This window comes from Dipodomys ordii, unplaced genomic scaffold (genome assembly GCF_000151885.1).
Source record: "Dipodomys ordii isolate 6190 unplaced genomic scaffold, Dord_2.0 Scaffold22, whole genome shotgun sequence".
NCBI lineage: Eukaryota > Metazoa > Chordata > Mammalia > Rodentia > Heteromyidae > Dipodomys > Dipodomys ordii.
In genome coordinates, this window is record NW_012267238.1 from 3,877,037 (window position 1) to 3,902,858 (window position 25,822).

Below are 25,822 nucleotides of genomic sequence, written 5' to 3' on the forward strand. Positions count from 1 at the left end.
TCACTATCTTAAATCTGAGAGAAAGGAGTGGCATTATTATACTAACTAGAAATTTTAAATTGCATAAAATAATACTTTCATATAAAGTGAATCCATTAAAGTAGTTTTTTTTTCTATGAGACTGGGGAAAAGCCTAAGAATAGTTAATACAAGTTTTAGAATTTCCTAAAATAGACAAGGTTTTCACTTTTTTCTGTGTGAATGTGGGTACTGGGGCTTGAACTCAGGGCCTCTTGCTTTGGTTGGCTACTTTGCTCAAGGTTGGTGCTTTACCACTTGGGCCACCTGTCTACTTTTTTAACCAGCTTTTTGCTGATTAATTGAAGATAAAGGTCTCACAGAGTTTTCTGCCCCATATGGCATTGATCTGTGATCCCCAGATCTTACAGACCTGAGCCACCAACATCCAGCTTAAAATAGAATATTATCAGGAGCTGATATGTTTGGAAATTTATGTAGAGGACATGAGCGTAGAGTTACACCATGAAGTATAAGATTTTAGTATTGGGAAAGAGAGGAAGATGCAAGTCTAAACTCTAGAAACAGAAAGTAACACAGTGACTATAGAACAAGGGGAACTAACATTGGATGAGTGATGGTTGTTAATTTACTACATATCTAACATGTTATCTCATTTTCATGCATATAAGAACCTGGGACCACATTCCTGGGATTACATTCCTAACTTTGAAGATAAGGAAACTGAATTCAGGAAAGAAAAAGTAAATTGCCCAACATCAGCCATGTAGGAAAAGAAGTACATTAAAAATGAGCATAAGTTCTTTTTGGTAGCTCTCATCAGGACTACCGTCTGTGAAAGCTGGTGTAGCTTTCAAAACCAGGAGGACAAGAAGCCTTTAGAAGGCAGTCTTGTTAAGCTAGATAGGTGAGATGATATGGAAGCTTCTAGCTTGGCCAACCCTCCAGCTAAGTACAGTTGTGTGAGTGAGCTCAAGTAAAGGAATTGCCCCAGCCAATTTGCAAAATTGTGAGAAATAGAGTTGGAAGAATGGCTTGTGGACTTGGAAGCTTAGCTCAGTTGGTAGAGCCAGTGAGCAAAAGCAGCAGGTACCAAGTTCAAGTCCCAGACTAGAACCAAAAAATAAATAAAAGCAAGCAAGAAAGGAAGGAAGGAAGGAAGGAAGGAAGGAAGGAAGGAAGGAAGGAAAACTTCCTATCGTTCTAAGAGTGACTTACTATGAGGCATATATAACTGAAACAACCAGGCCTTGTCTTTAGGTTCTCTTTATTCTGAGGCTGACATTCTTTTTATAACATATATTATCACATTGTTACCTATAACAAAAGTCTTGATAAGATCATTTGTAAAGCTCCTTTACCAGGTTTGATTCCTAGCTCCACTGCTCAATAGCTTTGTGACTTCAAATAAGACACAGAACCTCCCTGTGCTTTAGCATTGTCATCTGTTGAAAGGAAATAAAAATAGAACCTCCTTGAGTGAAAGGCCAGTAGCTCACACATGTTAATTCCTAGCTACTCTAGAGGCTGAGATCTAAGGATCAAGATTCAAAGCCAGACCAGACAAGAAAATCTATGAGACTGTTATCTCCAATTAATTACCCCAAAAGCTGGAAGTAAAGCTGTGGCTCAAGTGGTACAGCACTGACGTTGAGTAAAAAAGCTCAGGGACAGTGTCCAGGCCCTGAGTTCAAGCCCCAGGACTTGCACACACACACACATAAAGGAACTCCATTAAAGACTTGTAAATGAGGTAACACAAATGAAAACTTACAACAGGAGCTGAATTACAGAGAATGCTCAAGGCAATAATTCTGATGATGTTTTCTTGTGTGAGTAGCATGGACATTGAAGAGTATGACAAACCTTTCTGATAGACCAATGAATTGGTTTTACATCTTTATGACAAGCAGAGTTTATGTTATAGTGATAGCTGATGTAGCAAGTCCTTGTGGATTCACCTATAAAATATTTTTACATTTTTTTGTCATTTGATTACCACTGTGAAAACAATTAGAAGTCACAGAGTCAATAAATAGTTACATAGCATTTGTTATGTGTTTTTGCTGGGCCTTGGAGGAAATAATGGTAAGGTAATAATAAATAGGAATGGTCTTTGTTATTACAGAAATTACAATATAGTGGAGAAGAAAGAAAAAGCAAGCCAGTGATGAGTGTAGTGCACACAAAAAACTGTTTTGTTAGGGAAAGTATGTGGTACCATAAGGAACATATAGGCAATATTTGTGACCTAGATTGGGAAGGCAGACCAAATAAAATATAAATGGATAGCTGAGAGAGCCAAGTAGGAGAGTTAGCCAGAGTGATACCTGAAATTTTTACCACAAGTCAAGTCTAGCTAATTCAAGTAGTACGGCACATAGGGAAGTAGTAAAGAGAATGAACACTGCCTACATTGGATAAAGCCTTTAGCATTGGAATTTATTCCTGACAACTGAGAATAGGACAAAAGCTAGTTAACAAGAACCCCAAAGTAACTAAACAGCAATATATTGAAACTGACTTAGAGAAAGCATCTCACAAGGTGACCTACAGAGACTAAAGAATAGGAAGCAAATGAGATTGAGAGATCATTCATCTCTCAGATCATAAACATGCAGAAAAACAAAGGAAAATATAATGAGGAAATCAAGCATCAAATAACTTAGCATCTGATCTTGGGTTAGCAAAGAGTTCTCTTTATCCTGTGATCTTGAATAATAACTTTCCCTCTCGGAGAGCGTTCTCTCCATCTACAAGCTATGTGGATTGAGCCATTTGAAAGGAGACCTGAATGCTACAGAATGGAGGAGAAGGCAGTCAAGTACACAGTACTAAAAAGCTTAGTCACTGTGACTTAGCAGCATTGACACTGGAGCCACAAACTGGCCAAAGTATAGAGGAATGGAGGGGTCTGATTTTGAGCAGGTGCAATCACTAGCTACCAATTTGAGAAAGAAAACTAACCTTTCTAGACTGAGGGCTTCTTTCTCTGATTGCTGATTTTTTTTTCTTTTTTCCATTATGGGGCTTGGACTCTATGTCTGGGCACTGTCTCTGAGCTCTTTAGCTCAAGACAAGCATACTACCACTTGAACCACAGCACCACTTCCAATTTTCTGGAGATAAGTGTTTCACGGACTTTCCTGCCCGAGCTGGCTTTGAACTGCAATCCTCAGATCTCAGCCTCCTGAGTAGCTAGGATTACAGGTGTGTGCCACCAGGACCCAGCCCATTACTGATGTTTTTCAGAGAAAGCACACTGTGCTTTTACTTAGTCTGTATTTCTGCTGTTTTTTTTTGGGGGGGGGGTCTAGTCGTGGGGCCTGAACTCTGGGCCTGGGTGCTGTCCCTCAGCTCTTCAGCTCAAGGCTAGCACTCTACCACTTGAGCCACAGCGCCACTTCCGGCTTTTTTCTTTTTGCTTATGTGGTGCTGAGAAATCGAACCCAGGGCCTCAAGCATGCAAGGCAAGCGCTCTACCACTGAGCCACCTTCCCAGCCCTGCTGTTTGTTTGTTTTTGGCACACTTCTGCTCTCCTCCTTCTGTTACAGCAGGTATATGAAAAAAAATCTCAGAGGAGATCTCAGCAAAGGCATATGAAAAAAAATCTCAGGGGAGCAGGGCTCGGACCAAAGATAACTAATAGCAAATAGTGACTTTTCAACTCTCCATGTGGGAATGGCCTTTAGAATACTGTAGTGTACATCAGTTGTTTGGGGGGGGGCATAAAATATGGATATTTTATTGCAACCCAGAGGAATGAAAAACAACAACAACAACAAAAAACAACAGAGACACATCCATCCTTCTATACACCATTCTAATCCAACTGACATTTGGAAACCCAAAGCAGATACATATGTATATATGCACATACATATCTTCAGATTTTAGTCTCATTGATGTTCACATCTTCATTCTCATTTGTTTTTTAGTAAATTCCCTTACAAGTCATCAAATACACCATACTATTTCTACTTCTGCAGTCTCTTCAGTCCTTTCATAGTGTCTGGATTGCATTCACACTTCATGTTTTCATTACTTACTTGACTATACATTTGAAGAGGTTAGGGAATCACTTCAAGGACACTTTAAGTATCAGTTACCCAATACATGATTTTTTTAACCATCATTTACAACTTCACAACCTCTTGTGGTTCTCTATGCAGTCTCTCTGCACAGTCTATTTCAGCTTCTAGTGCTGTACATATCTACATCTTCTGGATGGGACTGCCCATGATCCATAAGCTTTGGGTCAGATATCAACTGTTTAGAATCTGAGGTTAATGCTGAGTTGGTCTTTGTTTCAGAGTGGAGTTCTTTTGGTAAAGGCACTGAATGTTGCAGGACTTGAGTTGTTTTTGCAGGCATTTCTGTTTCATTGGGGCTTTCTAGCTCAGTCTTTTCTTTAGGTTTAGAGAGTGATTTGTTTTTGTTGCTTGTTGTCCACAGTGATTTAACAGCTTCATAAATGTGCTGGCTGGTCACATATGCTTTTTTCCCAGTAATCTTTGCAATGATTAATGACTGAGCTGGGTAGCAACCAGTTGCTCCTAATGTAGCCAGTCCTAGTGGATAGGTAATTTTCTTAAACCTAGAACCTTTTCTTGCTGAAATCAAACCCACCAATCCTGAAGCTGTAATCACACCCATTTTGGGAAGAAAATCTCGAGGAGGATTTTTCAAGTAGATATAGGCATCCTTCCCAAATTGTACTGTATCCATTATTCCATTTTTCAGGAAGATATAAACACCCTTGCACCAGCCAAAGTAAAAAAGTGTTGTAGTGCGGATGGATGCAAAGCCCATTTGTAAATAACTAGGCTGTTCATGAACATATTTAGACTGAAGAGGTGGTGCAGTATATATGGGGAGCTGCTCTGGTCTTACTGGATGCTTTTTGGATTCCTCTTCTTTAGCTGTATGCACACTTCCAGATGCAGATAGCAGACCTGCAGGCATTGTTGTCAGTTTTCCCATCTTAAGACTGGTTGATTGAGAGGCTTATCAACAACTCAGGTTCTTCCATTTCTCTGCTCTGTTGTCCACATCCGAAACACATTTTCAATGGTGCATAACAGCCGGTATGTTCTTGAACCTAAATATTGAGAAACATCTGAAGACTGCCATGTCTATAACCCTCACGTCCCAAGTTTTCTCATCAGTTGTTTTATACACCTAGTACTTGTTCTTTTTCTTGGAACAGTAATCCTCCCCCACCTAATTTTCAACTCTTGTTTCCCTATTCAGATCACATAGTTCTAATAGGGGCTGTAGCTTTCACAAGGATGAATATGTCACTTCAAGCCAGAACAAAGATACATTTTGTCAATTGGAAGTTTGGGCAAGGGCTTAATCCTTCTCAAATGACAAAAAATGGGAGATGGAGTCAAAGCTAGTAGTAGCCATGTCCTTTGCTGTGTGGAGCAAACAGTATCTAGTCATAGGCTGATACCTAAAGAAGAGAAGATAGGACGGCATAGGCCTGGAAGAATAGGAAGGAGAAGAGAAGAAGAATATATGGCCAGTGTGGCAGAACACTTCTGTAATCCCAGCTATTAGTGGAGATGGGTGGATTACAATTCAAGGCCAGCTGAGCAAATAAAGTTAACAAGGGTCTCAAAAAACAAGCTGGATGTAGTGTAGTGGGATGTATATACCTGTAGTTCCAGATACTCAGGAGGCAGAACTAGGAGGATTGTAGTCTGAGGTGAGCCCTGAAAAAAGCTTGAGACCCTATCTGAAAAATAAACTAAAGCAAAAAAAAAAAAAAGCTGGGAAGTATGGCTGAAGTAATCAAGTGTTTGCCTAGCAAGCTCAATGTCCTGAATTCAAAATCCGCCCCCCCCATCACTCCCCCCTTCCACAAATCCCTAACCCAGAAACCTTTCATTCCCCTCCCCCCTCCCACTTTTTTTGGCAGTGGGGATATTGGGGCCTACATATATAGTCTAGCTTTCCTGGAGCTGCCCTTACTTTCTAATAAGAGTTATGCCTATTTTGCCTCAGGAACACTGGGTGAAGTGATTTTCCCAAAGCCACGTGGAGATAAAGCAAGGCCTTGAATCCACTCTTTCCACAATGCCAAGCCACTTAGACACAGGTATTAGAGTGGATTAGAATAGGTTGCTTGGCTTAAATACTATTGAGTCTGTGCTAGGACTAAGCACCATTTTAGGGCCCACAGTGCACTATTGAACAGACATAACTTTTGCCTTCCCAGAACTGATAATCTAGCATAGGTATAGATAAGTAAACAGGCAATTAGGGTGAAGTTTGACATAGGCAGTAGTAGAAGCAGATAGAGGAGTACTAAACTATTCTGACAAGAGTTAGGAAAGGATTCTTTGTGGGAACATCACCAATACAACACCATATAGTACCTTTCTGGGAATGAGATAAAAAGGTGTCTGCTCTTTCCTGAAAGCTTTTGGCTTCCAACTGCCAAAAAATTGTCTTAAAAAGTTACAAATCTGTAGAACAGTGCTGTGTTCCACATACACTAGGTGTTAACGTTTTAGACTGTTATTGTGCAACATACCTGCAGGCGTCCTTTCTGTGGAGAACTGGGTCAGCTGCCAAACATGCCATTATTTATTGAGGCAGCATGGCCCTCAGTGGCTGCTCTGGTATCCTCACTGATGTCACAATCCCTGCTCCCTCTTCAGTCTGGTCTCCCTAGGAGCTAAGAATACTCTTTTCCTGCAGGGTATTCAATCTCCTGAGACCTGTCTGTCTCCCAGAAACTAGGTTAAAGAGTTGGTGTTTGGGGACTGTAGCGCTCAGGGGTGCTTAATTCAAAATGAAAGAAACCCTAAGGGAAAATTCAATCCTCTGAGGGAAGACCTAGTGCAAGTGTTGGAAGTGCAAGTGTCTGAAGTCTGGGTTTTTTGTAGCCTCTTTTTGATTGGCTGCTAATTATGTCACCTCCCCCCCCCCGATTGCACTTTTTTGTTTTGTGTTGTTTTGTTTTAGGGTTTTTTGTTTTGTTTTATTTTGTTTCAATGCTGGGGATTGAACCAGGCCTCTTGCATCCTAGGCAAACATTTTACCACTAAGTGATACCTCCTGCTTTTATCGGTGGGCATTTTCTTGTGTTTTCTTTTTTTAAGTAGTATTTATGTATTTGTGGTACTAGGGCTTGGAATCAGAGGCTTCACAATTGCTGTGGCTCAAGTAGAGTATTAGCCTTGAGCTCAGAGACAGTGCCCAGGCCCTGAGTTCAAGCCCCAGGAATGGCAAAATAATAATAATAATAATATTACAAATGCAGTCGTGGTATTCAGTATACAAGATGTGGAACTGAATTATGCAGCTTATAAGCAGGACAGAGTGGGGAAATGGGGGGAAGAGAAGGAAGAGGTGACGTCCAAAAAAAGAAATGTACTCATTTCTTGACTTATAAAATGGCAACTCCTATGTACAACACCTTAATAATAACAAGAAACCTATATTTTAAAAAAGGGAGCATGTTCCCCTGTTGTTTTTAGAATCCTAAAATAGGAGCTGGGGAGAAACCATGGTATACTGTTCCTCCCCACCCCAACATTCTAATCCAAGTGAAAATCAACTGTAAATGCAGATCTAAAGGGGAGTAAAGAAAGAGGAAGAAATAGATTGTTGCAAGTACGAAAACAGGAGAATGAAACCTCTTGAAATTGTGTTAGGAAGGAGTGAGGAATAAAAGAGTGTGATAGAAGGAGAAATTGATTGGAATATCTTGTGTACATGCATGGAAATGTTACAATATATAGCCAATGTATGCTAACCAAAAAATAAATAAAGAGTAGGAATGGTTATTTTTTTACAAGGGAAAACTGGAAATGTATTCGGTGAAGGAAGAAGGCAATTTCATTGCCTTCAGTCCCTTTTGAGATTCATGTGTTGATGAAATACTTGTGAGTTTCAGCTCTTTTAGAACCAGCTGACAGATGGAATTATTTTCCTTCCCTGACCATCTATCTTGTATAAAGATAGAACAGAGTCATATTTCGGTGCTGTGGATGTCTTGATCATGAAATTAGTTCTACTTTAAAGATGTCACTGGTCCTCCATTCATAGATTCCACCACCTATTGTAATGTCTTTTAGGTTAGGGTAGGATGTGAGTTGTTATGGTAACATTATGTTATGATATAGTATTATTCCTGGGTTCCCTGGACATTCTTTTCATCCTATTCCCTGTTTCAGATGTCTCTCTATAGGCTCTTCCAATATTATTTTAAGGAAGCTAATAGAATCCTGCACTGTTCAAAAGAAAGAGCTGTATCTGGCTGAGCTCTGCAGATTATAGCCAAGAAGTGCAGGCCCAGCAGGGCATTGAGTGACAAAGGTCAGCCAGGGAGTAAGAGGCAGAGTTTTGATATCATATCCGGTGTCCTTTCTACCACAGACATTTTCTTTTTTTGCCAGATAATCAGACTGGGATGAATTTGGGCATGGTTCTGAAAAGCCTGCTGTTTTGACTCATATAGCTACAAAGCCTTCCTTTCCATTTCCTTCCTCTTCCTTCCATGTTGCCTCTTACATTTTGAATCTTATCCAAGAGACAACAGGTGTTGGACTTACTGCTCAGCAAATCCTGAATTTTGGCCTGCAGCATCGTAGGGGTGGAGCATGCCTTGTACCAGTCATTTGGCTGCCTGATCATTTTCAAGGTCTCTCTGATAACCTCCAGGGCCAATTCTACTAAGTCTCCTTCCTTCTGGAGCATCCAATGTTGGTTAGGAAGAAGTCTAAAGTCTGCTCTGAGCAATCCAAAGATGAGGGGTATTTTATTACAAATGTACATTGGGCTCCCTAAGGATTATTTACTTTCTTACTAAGCTTAACACAGTGTAAAGCTAATATAGTGGAGGTTAAGACATGCTATTGTTGAAGGTAATAGTACAAAAACTCACTAGGTCCCAGACTAGCCCTTTTTAGCTTCGATTGGGAGTGGATGCTATAGTGTCTAGTGCAATACCTTTTTATTTTTTGAAAAATTATTAGCCCATTTTTAAAATTATTTAACAAAACTATCTGAGGCTGGAGTTCATTTAAAAGGGGGCCTGTTTAGGTTTTTAAAGTGTTTTTTATTGCTATCATAAAGGTGGTACACAGAGGTTACATAAGGCAGGTAAAGAGTACATTTCTTTTTGGACAATGCCTAGTGCCAGTGCACCCAATGAATATTTGTAATAAATATGCACAGTAGGCCTCAGTTTGTTTTATTTTGTTTTTCCAGTGCAGGGCCTTGAATTCAGGGCCTGAGTGCTATCCTTGAGCTTCTTTTGTTCAAGACAAGAACTTTACTACTTGAGCCACAGCTTCACTTCCAGATTTTGGTGGTTAATTTGGAGATAAGAGTTTCAGACTTTCTTGCCCAGGCTGGCTTGGAACCTTGATCCTTAATCTCAGCCTCCTGAGTAGCTAGGATTTAGGTGTGAGCCACTGGTACCTGACTAGTCCTCAGTTTACTTTTAGATTGTGCCCACTTTTGGAATTCACACACTGCATGCATGTACAGTAGGGTAGATGTGAAGACTGTGCTATTCAGGTCCCTGCTGGGAAGAGTATAGTTAGCTGTTGCCCTCTACTTGCAACATCTTCCAGGATCTCTGCAGTGTTTATGCCAGTTGCACCCAGGCAATTGTACTTGCTCTGGCTTTTTCTCTGCCTGATTTGGCCCAGCAAACTCACTAAAACCAAGTTGTTTATGCCTGGCATGGGACTCCTCCAATGGACAATCTCTGGTCCCCATCAGCGTACCTCAGACTTCCTCAGAGTTACATCAAAGTCTGAATCTCCTTTATCAGAATCCTCCTCCCTTCTCCCTCTTTTTAAGCTGGTATTCCAAATGTATTGACTAAAGTATGGTATCTACAGGGGAGGCCACTGAGGAGTGTAACTCCTTTACGCAACTCGCAGTTTAACAAAATGAATACCAGGAAGCTGAAACACATGCTGTCAGAAGGGGCAAGAAGTCAAGAGGAGGGAGGACAAATGACTGGAGAGAGGAGTGGTGGGCAAATACCATTATAATATTCAGTCTGTGTATGAGAAAATGGAACAAGAAACTTGAGGGGATGAGTGGGATTGCGAGAGATGGGAAAGAATGATGAAAGGGGCGACACTGACTTGGATGTACTCAGAAACTGACATGTTGAACACAATGACAAGGATAACTAAAAAACTATATAAAATATAAAATAAACTGCTCTTAGACCCGTGTCACCCCCTGAGACTCTCCCACTTACTCTGGCTGCCTTATTGATGTTTCCCACAATAAATTCTTTGTACCTCTTACCATTTAGATGTCTGCTTCCTGGAAGATCCAAGCAGGAACTGTAACCTAGTAAACCCAAGTCACCAGAAGTTCACAAAGGCTTTAAGCTTCTCCATGGGGACAAACTCACTCTAAGGAAAGCAAGGGGCTAAGCAGTGATGGGTCCAGAAACAGTCTTCAAAATCAAAGATAAGCAAGTCCCAATTCAGCATTATGTTTATCATGAAAACATGTCTCCTGGCTTCACTGTGGCCCCATGGTAATCCTATTAGTGACTTCTGTTTAGTAATTTGTGGAGGAGAAATGCAGGTCAGGGAGGAATTAGCAAAATATAGAATAGCTGCTTTCCTGAGGTGTCTGTGAGTTGAAGAAACAAAGTAATAACTGTTAGAAGTCCATATGACAATGCACAGTGTGATGGGGAAGGAGCCGAGTCTTGTCCCTTCTGTCCATTTCATTCAATGGAGATCATGCACTGACAAACTCCGGAATGGTGTGTGTTTGCCTGGCATTTCATCAGTGCGGCATGGGAGAACCACTTTCTGAGTGTCCCAGGAATTAAGAGGCCTTCTAATAACAGGGAAAGACAAGAGGTTATCTATTACCTATAGGTCCAATTCGCAAGCTGGATGTGGTAGTGCATGCCTGTAGTCCTCGTGCTCCAGAGGCTGAGGTAAGAGGATAGTGAGTTCCAGACCAGTCTAGGCTATACAGTAAGACTGTATGTCAAAAACTCAAAACCAAACAAAATGATTAAAATAGGATTCTATTATTATTATTAAGGAGTTGGACAGGGGGGGTTACAGTTCCCTGAGTCAGGTAATGAGTTCAATTCTTCTTGGACAATGCCAACTCCTTTCTTTGCTTTTCCCCAGTTTCTCACACCTACGTCTTCCCACCAAATTTTTTTTTTCAATCACAGATCTTTGGAGCTAAAAGGGAGTATAGAGGTCATCCAGTCTGCTGGTTTCTATACCATGGTCCTTAGAGAGTTTCAAGGGCTTGAGTAGGGGTAAGACAGCTAACTGCATATATGAAATTAAATGCATGGTAGTTCAAAAAAGAGCAGGGTTTCCTTCATGTGATACAAAAGAAGGATTTGATACAAGGAAACAGATAGATTAATCGATGTAGGTCAAATGACTAATAAATGAAGAAACTGACCTGAGAATCCTGATTCTCTGGCTTCTTCTGTGACTTCATATGGAGCTTCATCTATTACATCTGTGATAGGGTGACTGTGAGAAAGTTTCCCAGAATGGAAAGAATTTGGTGGTCATGATGTAGGTTCTGTCTCTGTATTCCTATTCCAGGGAGAGCAGTTACATTGGTTATGCCTTGTAGATGCAACTGGGTGACTCTAAACAAGTTTGCTTTTCTTGGAATCTGGCTTTCATTATTTTTATATCCTAAGGCTCCCAAGTCAGCCAGGACACGGATGTCGACAGAAAGGCCTAATGGAAGGAAGATGTTTGCTTCTAATTTAGAATAAGAACAATGCACCCCAGAGATCAAACCCCGTGGAAATTTCCACTGCCCTCCAGCAGTATAAAGAGAAGCATTTCTAAAAGAGTTTTAAAAGATGTTTAATATGCTCCTGACAAAAAATGCCATGTCAAATACTTTGGGGGCAATGTTCCATATTATATCCCTATTTTAGAGATGCATGTTGCAGAGAGAAAAGTCCCTGAAGAGATTTGTGAATGGTGTGGACTTAATCTTATCCAATCTTTTACAAACTTGCTTGTTGATGGAAACTTTTGTTCATGGAATATCTTGTAACCACCATATAAAACACTCTGGGAAGTTCTGGGAACAAAATGGGTCTAGGTTGAAATCCTGTCTGTGCCATTAACTTGCAATTTTTTTTTTACTTCATCTGTGTATTTCAGCTTCCTCATTCTGCAAAAGGAGAGGGTAAGAATCAATGATCTAGAAAGAAGGAAAAAAGACTACAATTGATTGCACTTACTCGGTGCCAGACACTGAACCTTCTGTCAGGTTTAACACTTAGAAGAGCCCTTCCCTTGGTTTAATACTCAGCTGCCATCATCTTGAAATGTTTATGTTTTTCAATGTTTATTTTTGCTATTATAAAGGTGATGTACAGAGGGATTACAGTTACATAGGCCAAATTATGAGTGCATTTCTTTTTGGACAATGTCACCCCTTCCCTTCCCTTCTCCCAGTTTTTCCCTCTTGTCCCCAAAATTCTTTTTTTTTTTAGGATAGTGTCTTGCTGTTGAGGCCAACAATGTTGGCCTCAAATTTGGCATCTGCCTGGCTCAACTTCTCAAATGCTGAGATTACTGGCATACACCACCACACCTGAACAAAGGGTCCCACATATTCATTTTGCACTGAAATTTTCTTTCTTTTTGAGGGGTCTCGAAAGTTATGTAGCTGGTTCTGGGTACCATTATTTCTAACTATTATTCTTCCATTATTTCTAACCCTCAGGTCAGTATAGTGAGAATGTGTTATATTATTTATGATTAGTAGACAAGGAAGCTGAGAATTGAGTTAAGTAAATTACTCCAGATCACGTAGGGAGTAAATAGCAGAGCCAGGATTCCAGTCTAGTCCATCCATCTCTAAAGTCTTTGGTCTTCCCAGTACAAATGTTCTAATTCTAAGATTCTTTCATTCTTTAAACCTCTTCTAGATCTGTCTCACTGTTAAACAAATAATTGTATTAATCCATTCACTGCCAGAGTGCAGGTTTGGCTAATTCAATAACTGAGTAATGGCCTAAATGGTAGGGGATTGATGGTTCTAGAAGTTGGACCTGGAGTCCAACAAACTTTGTTCTGCCATTTACTAATCATGTGACCTTAGACAGCCCACTTAATGTCTCTGACTTGGACAACCCACTTAATGTCTCTGACTTTCAGTTCACCTCACAGGTATGTTTTGAGGGTTAAACAAGGCAAATGCTTTGCTTAACACATGATAATCCCTTAATAGTTTATTATCCTTTTATAGACCTAGCCAGATGAGACTTGTATCATGATATTAGAACTCTAAATACTATAACATGCTTGCTTTTTGCAGTAACAAATTCAAGAGCATTATGTTTCTTTAGTTTTTAAAAGTCAAATTTTAAGAAAAGCTTTTTTTGTGCTGGTCCTGGAGCTTGAACTCAGGGCCTAGGTACTGTCCCTGAGCTTGTTCACTCAAGGCTAGCACTCTACCACTTGAACCACAGCTCCACTTTTGGCTTTTTGGTGGTTAATTGGAGATTAACCTCCAGTTGAAGCCTGGGTGGCTTCAAACTGTGATCCTCAGATCTTAGCTGGCCTCCTGAGTAGCTAGGATTACAGGGGTGAGCCACCAGCACCTGGCATAATTTTTATTTTTCTAGTTTAATTAAATTATATTTACCTTATCTTGACTTGCCTGGTTGGTACAATATCCAATTTTAGAGCTTTTGTTGGGATGCAAAAAGCCCAGGGTATACCCAATCTAGAAAAACCTGTCCCTCATAGTTGTGATGATGGTCATTGTCCAAGCAGATGCGGACCAGTCAGAGGTATTTGACCCAGTGGCTCAAGGTATCCATCCATTGGCTCTTTCCATTATAAATCTGGCCACCAGGATGTTGGTTTGATGTCCATTTCCCAGATGCCCACGCAGTCATTATCACCAGAAACACTGGGAGGGTTCTGGGAGAGGACCAAGAGGTCCCCACTGCCCCTCTCTCCTTAGAGTTTGGTAAAATCCAACTCTGCTCCCTCTACTTCACCCTGCCTTCTCCCTCCTAGGCAATCTAACTGTCCCTTCAGAAATGTATACATTGAAATGAGATTTCCAAGAGTTTTCCCCAAGGGAAGGAGTGCCCCCTACAACCTACAAAGGACTAAAGATCCTTCCAAATAGGGCAGAGAAATATTTCCTTTTAAGTATTTTTTTTACTAAGTTCACAAAAAAAGACTTAATTAAATAAATGCAGCCCATTGCACAGTGTTCTCAAACTTTTCATCTCATAACTCCTTTCTTCCTTCACATCTAAGCTCATATGCTTCATCTTCACTGAAAACTGGAGAAGCAGAGTGGTGGGCACAACAGCAGTCAGTAGGCAAAGAGAATAAAAACAAAAAACAGGCTTTGGAGGCTTGGGTGTGTGGGACTAAATTTAGCATATGTAATGGCACAGAGGGCTTGGGACTAGGGTATTGGACCCTCATCAGTAAAGAGAGTTCTCGAGTTTTCTAGATTGGATAAACTCTCAGACTATAACACTGATGTCCCTATAATATGTAAGAGAACAGGAAATGATGGTTTCCCTAGTATGGACAATTATGCTGTCTGTCTGCTAAGCCCGGACAAAGTTCTCTATTGCTGAATTAGCAGAAAAGTTATAGCACTGTCATGGTGCGCACTCTAGTGGCTTGTTCTTTTTATTCAATGACTATAGGACATGACTGGTGGCCTGGGCTTTTTATTTTTGGGAGAACTAAAAACTGCCTTCAGCTATAGACTATCATTTCATTCCTCAGTCATTATAGACACCAACTTTGGAACAAGATCAGTGTTAGGACTTAATTATTGAGAGACATGTTGATTCCCTTGGAAACTGACTAAGATGGAGAAGGTTACATGTAGAAGTTTCAGAGGAATGCTCTTGGAAGGTATGTGGGTAAGGATATGAGGGAGCAGGAAAGCAGGGGAAGAACCTAACTCACAATGTAGTTGCAACTGATGCTTCAGTTGATTCTCTGGAGTATTCTGGAGCTAAGATCACCCCTAGAGCTGTCCCAGATGGAGGTGTAACTCACCAAAGTGAGACAGTTCCCCGTGTATAGGGAACTGTACAGTGAGGAAAGCAGAGCTATTCAGAAAATGTTAGTTTTTCTTCCGTGTTCACTAATTTATGACTCCCTACTCCCAGGAGCTTATTCTTTATAACAATTTAACCATAGCCAAAGATGTGTTCTCTCAGGCAGATCATGTCCAGGTTTCTTAGTAGCACTTGAAAAAAATTCCTTCCTCCCTCCCTGCCTCCTTCCCTCCCTTCCTTCCTCAGCACTAGAGATTGAATTCAAGGCCTTGCTTGTTGCAGTCATTTTACCACTTTACCTTCAGCTCCCTTTTGCTCTGTGTGTGTGTGTGTGTGTGTGTGCGCGCGCGCGCGCGCGCATGAGCACACGTGCGCGTGCGTGCATGCAGGCACACATGAACACCTGTCCTGGGGCTTGAACTCAGGGCCTGGTTACTGTCCCTGAGCTTTTTTTGTTCAAGGCTAGTGCTCCAATTCCAGTTTTTTGGTGTTTAATTGGAGATAAGAGTCCCACGGATTTTCAGGTTGGCTTCAAATTTGATCCTAAGATCTCTGCCTTCTGAGTAGCTAGGATTACAGCTACTCAGCAGCCAGCAAACAGCACTTTGTATATTTTTGAGGTAGGATCTCCCTTTATTCCCAGGGCTGGCCTAGGCTGGAATCCTTCTGTCTGTTGCTGGAATGACAGGTGTGCATCACAGCATCAAGCTACTGTGCTTTCCTCTATAACTCGGATAACATGCCGCCACAACTAGCCATCATTTGAAATGGAATCTTGCAATTTCTTATGTCTGGCTGGCCTCCAACTCGATTCCCCCAATCTCTGCCTCCCAAGTAGCTAGGCTTGAGGGATTCTTAAGGCTTGAGGATTCTTTCCCCCTAATATTTATCTATATGCCCTATGCTTAAATAAATAGCTTAATATAACAATTCCAGTAAAATGAGAGACATGACTCAATGGTTCTAGGAAAGAATAAAACAAGCAAAAGTAACATTCACAAGAGAAGCTTATACACATCAAGTTCTCATCCTCACTCCCCTGAGAACATGATCTAGTCAGGGTAGCAACACTTCTTCCTTCTTGGCAGAGTTGTAAATACTTTGATCTTGACTAGCCCTGGGGAGAAAACAATAAGGTGGAGATCCAGGCTGCATTCTCTCAGCCTTCTGTATTAACAAATGATTGGCTGGAACACGATTACTCAGGTAGGCAGCTCATTTGCTAGCTTCCCTTGCAGCTAGTTGTGGCCTAAGCCCTCATCAGTGGATCTGAGCAGAAAAGACATATGCAACTTTTACCATGTGTATTTAAGAGTAAATATTTGGCCTTACATTTGTCTCTCCTCACTAACCAGAAATTCTCCAACCAAAATGAATTTGGGTTGCCATGAAGGTGGCAGTCACTGTCCTAGTACCCTGATCGAGTGAATTGAAACCTCTCTTCCTCTGAGAAACATCCATGAATATTTCCTTTTCTTCTTGACACATTAGTGTCTGTCCCTCACATTTTCTCATCTTATACTGTTCTCTGCTTTTTGTTATTTGCTGTTCTTTTGGTTTTGTTTGGTATGTCCTTCTCGCCTCTTCAACTAGAAGGATATTCTGCTGGGTGCTGGTGGTTCCCACCTATAATCCTAGTTACTCAGGAGATTGAGATCTGAGGATCAAGGTTCAGAGCCAGCCCAGGCAGAAAAGTCTGTGAGACTCTTATTTCCACTTAACTACCAAAAAGCTGGAATTGGCTCAAATGATAGAGCACTAGCCTAGAGCAAAAAAGCTCAGGGACAATACTGCCCAGGCCCTGAGTTCAAGCCCCAGGATTGACACCAACACACACACACACACACACACACACACACACAGGACAATACTGCCCAGGCCCTGAGTTCAAGCCCAGGATTGACACCAACACACACACACACACACACACACACACACACACACACACACCTAGAAAGATATTCGAAGAGGAGACTTTTGGTTTCTACTCTTCTTCCTCAACAACATAGCCATGGGGGTTGCTGATGAAACCCCCAACCCCAGACCTCTTCCCCAGGCTATAGGGCATGTTGGCTCCTGTTAGCCCAGCACTACCTTCTACCTCAGAGACTTGGTCTCAAGTAAATGTGACCATTCCTAGGAGGGTAAGTACTCCTTAGCAGCAAGCGGCCCTACACAGGGTAGAAAATGACAATCATGAAAGGTGGAACCAATTCTGTAGTAGCTATAGAACTTTCTCTGGGAACCAGATTATTATTGCTAATCTCCAACCAAGAGCACTTCTTTGACTAACTGATTTTACTGTCCTATACTATAATAAATAGCTTACGGCTGCCACCCTTCTCCAGATTCTCCCTCTCCTGAGAAACTCCCTGAACTTGGGAATCTGAGGTAAAGAAGGAAGCAGGCCTAGTATGGCTGTTCTTGTGACTTTAATGGTCCATCTGTGGAGGCTCTCTGCATATTTGTACTCATAATTCAAATCTTGTAAGCAATATCAGCTATATAATGCTACTATGAGGAGTGGGTGGGTGTTGTACCAGACATTGAACTCAGGCCTTCAAATCATGCTTGGCTTTTTCTCTCACAGATAGTGTTCTACCTTGAGCCATGCCTCCAGTCTGGCTCTTTAGCTGGTTAATAAGAGATAGAGTCTCACAGACTCTTCTATCCAGGCTGGCTTCGAACCTTGATCCTCAGATGGGAGTCTCCTAAGTAGGTCTGAGCCAGCAGTGAGTTCATGGGCATGGAGGTATACACCTGTGATCCCAGTAATTTGAAAGTTGAGGCAAGAGGATTGGAGTTAGAGGCCAGCATGAACCATATACCAAGCCAGGTCAGCTTGGGCTACACAGCAAGATTGTCTCAAAAAATATGGTGAATTAAAGATGTATAAAAAGCCTAGACCAGCGCCTTGCATGTGGCAAATGTTCTTAAGTATATGAGCAGGGACTTGTTATGTTTACTCATATATCCCATGTAGGTCCAGATGATTTCTTGGTACATGGTATGCACTTATTACCTGAATACTAATTCTTACTCTTCACCATGCTCTATATTTTATCTGGGAATTTAGGGTAGGTAATCTTTAAGCTCTTTGAGCTGTGGATTTCATAATTCTTGAAGTTGTGAGCAGGGCTTGAGGTAATGTGCTGGGATTTGGCCAGCAGAGGGCAGAACCTGTTCAAAGATCTGCTGAGCTGAGTAAGTGGGACAGAGCTCCCAGACAGTGGTTTGGAGTTCCTGGTCAGTGGAACAGGACAGATGTGGGGGACGAGTGAGGGCTGAGAAGAAAGCTTAAGTCTTAGAATATTAGAGTGGTTAAATAGACCATTCTACGCTTTTATGTAGGCTAACCCTCAGTAACAAGATACACTGAACTCCTACTTGGTGAATTCACACAGAGAAGTTGTTCCAGGTCCCGTTTCCTAGAATTGTCCAAGTACTTAAAGCATCTCTGTTGAACTCATGAGCTACCCCATGCCACTCATAACTGCTCCTTGGGGATTACATTAATATATGTTATGTTTCTGTTACTTGCAAATGAAAAGATTTGAATTATTTTAGAAAGCCTTGTGAGTACAAATATGCAGAAAGCCTCCACAGATAGGACATTAAAGTCACAAGAAAAACCATACTAGGCATGCTTCCTTCGCCCACCTCAGCTCCTCTAGTGTTGGGATGGAAGACATTCACTACCATGTATGGCCACAAAATCTTTCATGCCCAGATCTCCTGCACGTGGCAATGTGTTTTGAAAAGGCCAGACCAAAGTTCCCAAGTACCAATCATGGCATTCACCCTCCTTTGTGGACAAGTAAAATCATAAATGTTAAATGTGTTTAAAAGCATGAAATGTGAATTTATATGAAGAAACACAACTCAAGAGTTCTTATCTGTGATAATTATTGCTGCTTCTAATGGTTGTTAAAGATTATACTTAAAAAAAAAAAGAAAATGTGTAGCTGGGAGCTGGTGGCTCACGCCTGTAATCCTAGCTACTCAAGAGGCTGAGATATGAAGATCATGGTTCAAAGCCAGCCCAGGCAGGAAAGTCCATGAGACTCTTGTCTCCAATAAACCACCAGAAAACCAGAAGTGGCATGGTAGCTCAAGTGGTACATCGTTCCCCAAGAGCTGAGGGACAGAGCCCAAGCCCAGAGTTCAAGCCCCAGGACCAACAAAAAAAACCAAAAATGTGCCCCCCAGAGCATTTTCCTGTTTCATATCCCTCTGCCATACTTCCTCTTCCAATACTGTAGCCACCTGTCATAGTCATTGTCTTTTAAAAATATTTGTTATTATTAGGTAGTTTATAAAAAAAAAAGATTTCAATTCCACCAGTCAGGTTATAGTCATTATCTTGTCATATTTTTTTCTCTCAGTACTAGAGATTGAACCCAGAGCCTAACAGGCAAGCACTTTGCCACTTGAACTACATTCCTGTCCTTGTGATTTAATATTGTGTGTGTGTGTGTGTGTGTGTGTGTGTGTGTGTGTGTGAGCGTGCTGAGATTTGAACTGAGGGCTTGGTATTGTCCTTGAGCTTTTTTGCTCAAGGCTAGCACTCTACCACTTGAGTCACAGTTCCACTTATGGCATTTTGGTGTTTAATTGGAGATAAGAATTTCAGAATTTTCTTCATGAACCTTCATCCTCAGATCTCAGCCTTCCTAATGGTTAGGATTATAGGTGTGAGCTACCAGTTTCAGCCTGTTTAAACATTTTTTTAATTATCTTTCAGTAGTTGTACAAAAGAGTTTCCACTTGTCAGTTAATGAGTGCAATGCATCTTGATCAATGTCACCTCTTTAATTTTATTTTTAGGGTTGGGTTTCACTAATTTTTCTTGAACTCCTTTGAACTATTTCTAATCTATCTCCTGAGTAGCTGGTATTACAGGCATTCCTGACCACACCAGGCCCTTTTAGTACTTCTTTGTTCATGGGCTTCCACTATTTATAGTGTCTGTCTCTGCCTGAAGAAAGTCTTATGCACAAGGCTCAGTCCTACTAAGCCCCAGTAATGACCTTTCTTTTGTGGATCTTATGGATGGAGACATGGGGCCCTATGTGGTCCATCACTGAGTTCTGGAGGCTGAAGAAAACAACCCTCAGGTGTTTTGACTTTTCCAGCATGCCCGGACACCTCACATCAGATCATAGACACACGGTTCTTGATGTACACATGATAAGGATCACTGCGCTTGTCCACTTTGCGGGAACGGGTATATCCCAGGATGAGGCTGCCAACAGTGACTGCAAAAAGGAACATGACAAAGAGAATGTACATGTAGGAGTTGTCATTGCGGCCAGGGAGGCCGGTCTGCAGTGCCTCAGTCTGCTTGTTGGGGTCTGGTCCAGACCCTTGCCCTTGTCCTGGCCGACACAGCAAGTTGTTTTGAAGAGAAGCATTTAGAGCCTTCAGCACAGCATGCAGGCTCTCATACAAGGTAACAGTCCCATTGGTAGTCTCCATAGCAATGGAAATTGAGGTAAGGGAAGATCTGTGAATGCTATGATGGTGAGAGAAAAAAGGGAAGAGATGGCTTCAGTTACTCGCAGCTTGATCAGGCCCCACTCATCAGACCCGAGCCCAAATCCCAACATCATGGTTTCCTGTCATTATGTGTTTTACTTGGCTCTCTTCTCCACTATCCCACAGGCTCAATAAAGGTAGCTTTCCTCACTGCTGTATAAAAATTCTGTGATGGCACACCACAGATGCTCAATAAAAACTTGTAAATGAAGTCTTCCTGACCTCTGTACACCATATCAATCTCTCCTTTCTTTGGATTATGTAAGTCACTGAACTTCAGGCTAGAAAGCCCTTAGGTATTATTATTATTATCATGTTACACCTCTAGTTCTGGCTTTTTGCTGGTTAACTAGAGATCTATGAAACTGAGATCCAGATCTCAACCTTCTGAATAGCTAGGATTATAAGTGTGAGCCACCAGTGCCAGCTCATTAGGAATGATTTAATATAGCTTCTTCCATGGGAAAGTGAGACCCACGTGAGTAAGTAACTAGCCCATGATCTCAGCGTATCAATGGTAGAGCCAATGTGTCTACTTTCAGGACTCTTCTACGTGCCAAACACACACAGTTCACAGATCCTAAAGCCATCCTTCATTTAGGTAGAACTATTAAAACAATGATAACACGATCATTATCCAGTCTCTTCCACAGAAAATATAATAGTCCTGACCATGCTAAACATTCGCAGGTGGCTCTATGTGTAAGTTGGGGAGCAGCATCTGAATCATACAGCAGTCCCGAGGCTAGCCCACATTTCATGCAAGGCCTGTGGGGCCCACTGTCATCTAGGACTTGGCTGTCTCATTTGAATGAAGGAGAGGAAAATACCAAAGGCTCACAGCAGCACAATGAAATGAATGGTTCAATGAATCCCTTACCCTAGTCAGGATTGAGCTAACCCAGGCATGGGCTGAGAGACTGGGGAGGCTTGAACCCAGTGTCTGCACTCCAGGGCTCAGTGCCAGTTGAATAGGATGAAGCAGCAAGCTGGGAACTACTTCAGCTTAGAGGCAGAAATGATGAGTTCTGCTTAAGGCTTACATTCACAGGGTTGGAGACATTTGAACCAGACCTTGATTGGTTTTTAGGAGATAGAGAAGGCAAAGGAAGAATAAGCAAAGGTGCATCAACGAGAAAGTACAAACATGTTTACAAGAACAGAAGGCAGCACAAAGAGAATAGAGCATAAGGTATGTAGAGGGATAAGTTAGGATGTGGGCAAAACTGATGGAAGCCAGATCCTGGAGGCCATTGAATGCTACGCTGCAGAATTAGAACTTTATCCTTTAGGTGGAAAAAAAAACAACCATGAGCCAGGTATGGTAACTCATGCAATCCCAGTGACATGGGAGACAGAGATAGGAATACTGTGGTCTAGGCAAAACTTAGTGAGACCCTATCTCAAAAAAAAAAACTGGAAGAAAAAGAAAGAAACAAAGAAAGATAAAAGGAAGGAAGGATGAGAAAAGAGGAAGAAAGAAAGAAGAGAAAGAAACGAAGAATAAAAGCAAGCAAGCTGGGCATGATGGCACATGACTGTAACCCCAGTTATGAATGAGACAGATAGAAATAGGAGGACCACAGTCCAAGAGCAGCTCTAGGCAAAAAGTCTAAGGGCTCTATACATTGACACACAATGAGACTAAAGGAGGATACACTTAGGGGAGAAACTCCTCAGTAGCTAAAGTACTACTTAAAAAACAAATTCCAGAAAATGAAACCATGGGTGGTGGTTGTTATTGTAGATGTTCATTGTTTTTGTTGGGTTTTGTGTATATATGTCCCAGTCCTAGGGTTTGAACTTAAGGCCTAGTTGCTATCCCTGGGCCGCTTTTGCCCAGGGTTGGCACTCTACCACTTGAGCCATAATTCTACTTCCAGGTTTGTTGGTGGTTTATTGGAGATATGAGTCTCACGTACTTTCCTGCCCAGGCTGGCTTTGAACCGGCATCATTAGATTTCAGGCTCCTGAGGAACTAGGCCTACAGGTATGTCTTTTTGGGGAAGGGTGGCAAAAGGGGGCATAGAAATGGAGGGAGGAGAGGTGAACAAAAGCAGTTATGGTATTTAATATATACTATGCAACAAGTAAAAGATGCAACTTATGGGCAGGGACAGGAGTAGGAAAATGAAGGAGGGGGGGTGACATTGTCCAAGAAGCATTGTACTCATCACTTGTCTTACAGAATTGTAACCCCTTTGTACAACTCCTTAATAATAGCACATAAAAGAGACAGAATCTTCTAGCTTCCTTGTAGACTGGAGGGGACAACAGCTGAGGAAGGTCCTGGTGACAAGGATCCTGAAAAGGTTTAGGAGCAAAAGGCTGAGTCCTGGCACAGAGCGGAGGGGCTGACAAGGCGGGAGCTGGGACAGATGTGAGGTGAGAGGTGTCTGGGTGACAGAATGGCTACCTTGAGGGTTGAAGGAAGACAGCATGTGTCTGCTCACTTTGAAGAAAATAAAAGAATAAAACTGTTGCCATCATTTCCTTATCTATCAATATGACTCATGCCTGTCATCCTAGCTACTCAGGAGGCTGAAGATCCAAAGACTGAGGTTCAAAGCCAAGTGGGGCAAGAAAGTCTGTGAGACTTTTTTGGGGGGAAGGAGTTTGTGGGGCTTGCACTCTGGACATGGGCACTGTTCCTGAGCTCTTCAGCTCTAGGCAAGCACTCTATCACTTGAGCCACAGCACCACTTCTAGTTTTCTGGTGGCTAATTGGGGATAAAGACTTTCCTGCCAGGGCTGGCTTTGAACTGCAATCCTCAGATTTCAGCCTCCTGAGTGGCTAGGATTACAGACACGAGCCACTGGTACCCTGCTCTCTGTGAGAATCTTATCTCCAACTAACCACAAATTAAAAAACTGGAAGTAAAGCTGTGACTCAAATGGTAGAGCACCAACCCTGAGCAAAAAAAAAAAAATATCTAAGAGACAATGGCCTGCTCAGAGCTGCAAAATGAGGAAGAGGCAGAAGAAGAAAGAGAAAAAAACCTATATACACAGAACAAACTTCAGAAACACAATGGCTCACCCCAAGGTCTGTGCCTAAGGGTTGTGCAATAAGGCTTTCTCTTTCCTGTAGCAGCTTGGTCAGACCAGCCCAGAGATGAAGTTATAGGAACTATTCAGAGGCCAAGAAACATCTGACTACTGTCTCCCCATGTCTTCACTGGGTGAGTAACCTCTGTTTAACATATGCCCAGGGAGCAGCCCAGGAGGCAGTTAAAAATCTTCCCCTACCCAAGGGTACTGGTACCTTAGTAGGAGACTTGTAGAATCCCAAGGGAGAGATGGGAGTGGTAGAATGGAAGTCAGTAGTTACTTAGGAGCAATTGCTGTATTACCAATCAATGTGTTTGGACAGACAGAAAAATAAACACACTTCCCACAATAAACGCTATAGTGTAACTTTGCTGTAAAAATCAAAGGAACACAGGCAGTGCTTGATGCTAGACAATCCAGATGGTGGAGGCAGCTTTACTTTTGTAGAGCAGAGGTCATAAAGGGTCTTCAGAATTCATTTAGTCTGAGTGCTCTCGTTTTACCATGAGAAATGGAAATATAGGCAGCTATCTTGGTGAAACTGCTTCTGGGGGGCATAAGTGACTTCCCTTTTCTGGCCTGCAGCTTCTCTCTATCTACATCCAAAAAAGGAAGGAGTCATGGTCAGGTCTAAGGTCCTATGACAGTCTGAATCACAATACAGTGCTATGAGATCTTGGGTGGATAGGATGGTGGGAGGAGTATTTTGGGGACATGTAGAGCTCCTCAAATCCGAAGACAGAGAAAGCTGAAGAGTTTTTCCTCAGATATTTGGGTATTGTTGAGGTATTTAGATATTTCTGTAGATATTTAGACATTCCTGAATCCTGGGGCTGATTTATGCTACATATACCAGCTTTGATAAACTGAAGGATTGAGGCTGCGGATGTGGCTCAAATGATACACCAAGGGCCAAGGTTGACTTGCCAGTTTTTCCTCTTTGCAATTCCTGCCAAGGTGCTCTATTTTGAGGAAGGAGAAAACAGATTGTGATGAAGTAGAAGTAGGAGACAGTGTGGAAGACAGGTGGAGTTCTGAGATGGGGTTCACTAAGGGGAGTAAAGAATCACAAAACCTTTCATCCATAGGACTCTTCTGCCGATGCCTTTCTGGATGTTTGTGGTTTTAAATGGAGGAAGCTATAGTTTACCCATCTTTTGGTGCTAAGTTTGGATAGGGATGGAGCTGGGCAAGAGGACATTCTGTTTGGGTTGATAGAAGCAAGAGAGCTTATGAAAGGACTGGTTGGTTCTCTCTACCTTGCCTCTGGGACCCTGGTTGGGGACTGATAATCAGTAACAGTGGCAATGCTGCTCCTCTTGAGTTTCTTGGCTTCCGTCTTCGGGATAGTCACTGCTGACCTTGAAAGAGAAGACAGAGCTCCCGTTCTGGCAAGGCTTCTATTTGAAATACAAAAGAGACAAGTTCTTTCTTTGAAATTGTGAACAGTTACTGGGCATGCTGAAAAGAACTTTAAAGATCACTGCTGAACGCCAGTGGCTTACACCTATAATCATAGCTGCTCAGGAGGCTGAGATTTGAGGATCTTAGTTTGAAGCTAACCCAGACAGGAAAGTCCACCAGACTCTTATTGCCAATAGACTCCCCAAAAAGCCAGAAGTGGAGCTGTGGATCAATTGGTAGAGCCCGAGCCTTAAGTAAAACACTCAGGAATAGCACTCAGGCCATAAGCTCAAACCCCAAGACTGGTACACACATACACACACACACAACAAAAAACCATCTGCAGTTTGGATTCTAGGCACCCCCCCTCTGTTCTGTAGTTGGGGAAACTGATGCTCCAGTGGGAGAAGTGACTAGTCTAAAATAGCCCAGTCAGTAAATGGCAGAGCTTGAATGAGAACCTGGTTTGTTGTGCTCGGTCTAGATGTTTTCCCACAACTAACAGCAGTGTTCCCCTTGCTGAGCTACGTATCATACCAAATGCAGCCTCCTCACGTTATGGGGCATCCTTTCTTCTCCAGACACTGTCTTTTCCTGCACTACAGGCCCTGCCAATCTTAGTCCAGGATCCAATAGGGGAGATATTGGGAAGTTTGGAAGGGAAGTTAACGTTCCTCTATGGTCTTGTTTCCCAAGGCTCTTGTACTCTCATTCAATGCCAAACTCCCATTTCCCTCACATAAACAAGTTCTCATTAAATGTACTACACTTCCAACTTAGCCAGTCTCTAACAGTCTAAA

The 25,822-nt window shown here is 41.9% G+C and overlaps 1 protein-coding gene and 1 pseudogene across 2 annotated transcripts; both read right to left on the reverse strand.

Annotated features, from left to right (window-relative positions):
- Window positions 1-4,171: 4,171 nt before the first annotated feature.
- On the reverse strand, window positions 4,172-4,963 carry LOC105984007 (annotated as a pseudogene).
- A 14,826-nt stretch (window positions 4,964-19,789) lies between these two features.
- Window positions 19,790-25,013, reverse strand: Kcne3 (potassium channel, voltage gated subfamily E regulatory beta subunit 3). Of its 2 annotated transcripts, XM_013014017.1 has the most exons (3): window positions 24,878-25,013; window positions 23,833-24,210; window positions 19,790-20,544 (listed from the first exon to the last, which is right to left on the reverse strand). In XM_013014017.1, exon 3 carries the CDS (start codon window positions 20,505-20,507, stop codon window positions 20,184-20,186), a length of 324 nt encoding a protein of 107 aa, XP_012869471.1. In that variant the 5' UTR covers window positions 20,508-20,544; window positions 23,833-24,210; window positions 24,878-25,013; the 3' UTR covers window positions 19,790-20,183. The 2 variants fall into 2 exon arrangements, with proteins under 2 accessions (XP_012869471.1, XP_012869470.1); XM_013014016.1 differs by lacking the exon at window positions 23,833-24,210.
- Between the last annotated feature and the right edge of the window lie 809 nt (window positions 25,014-25,822).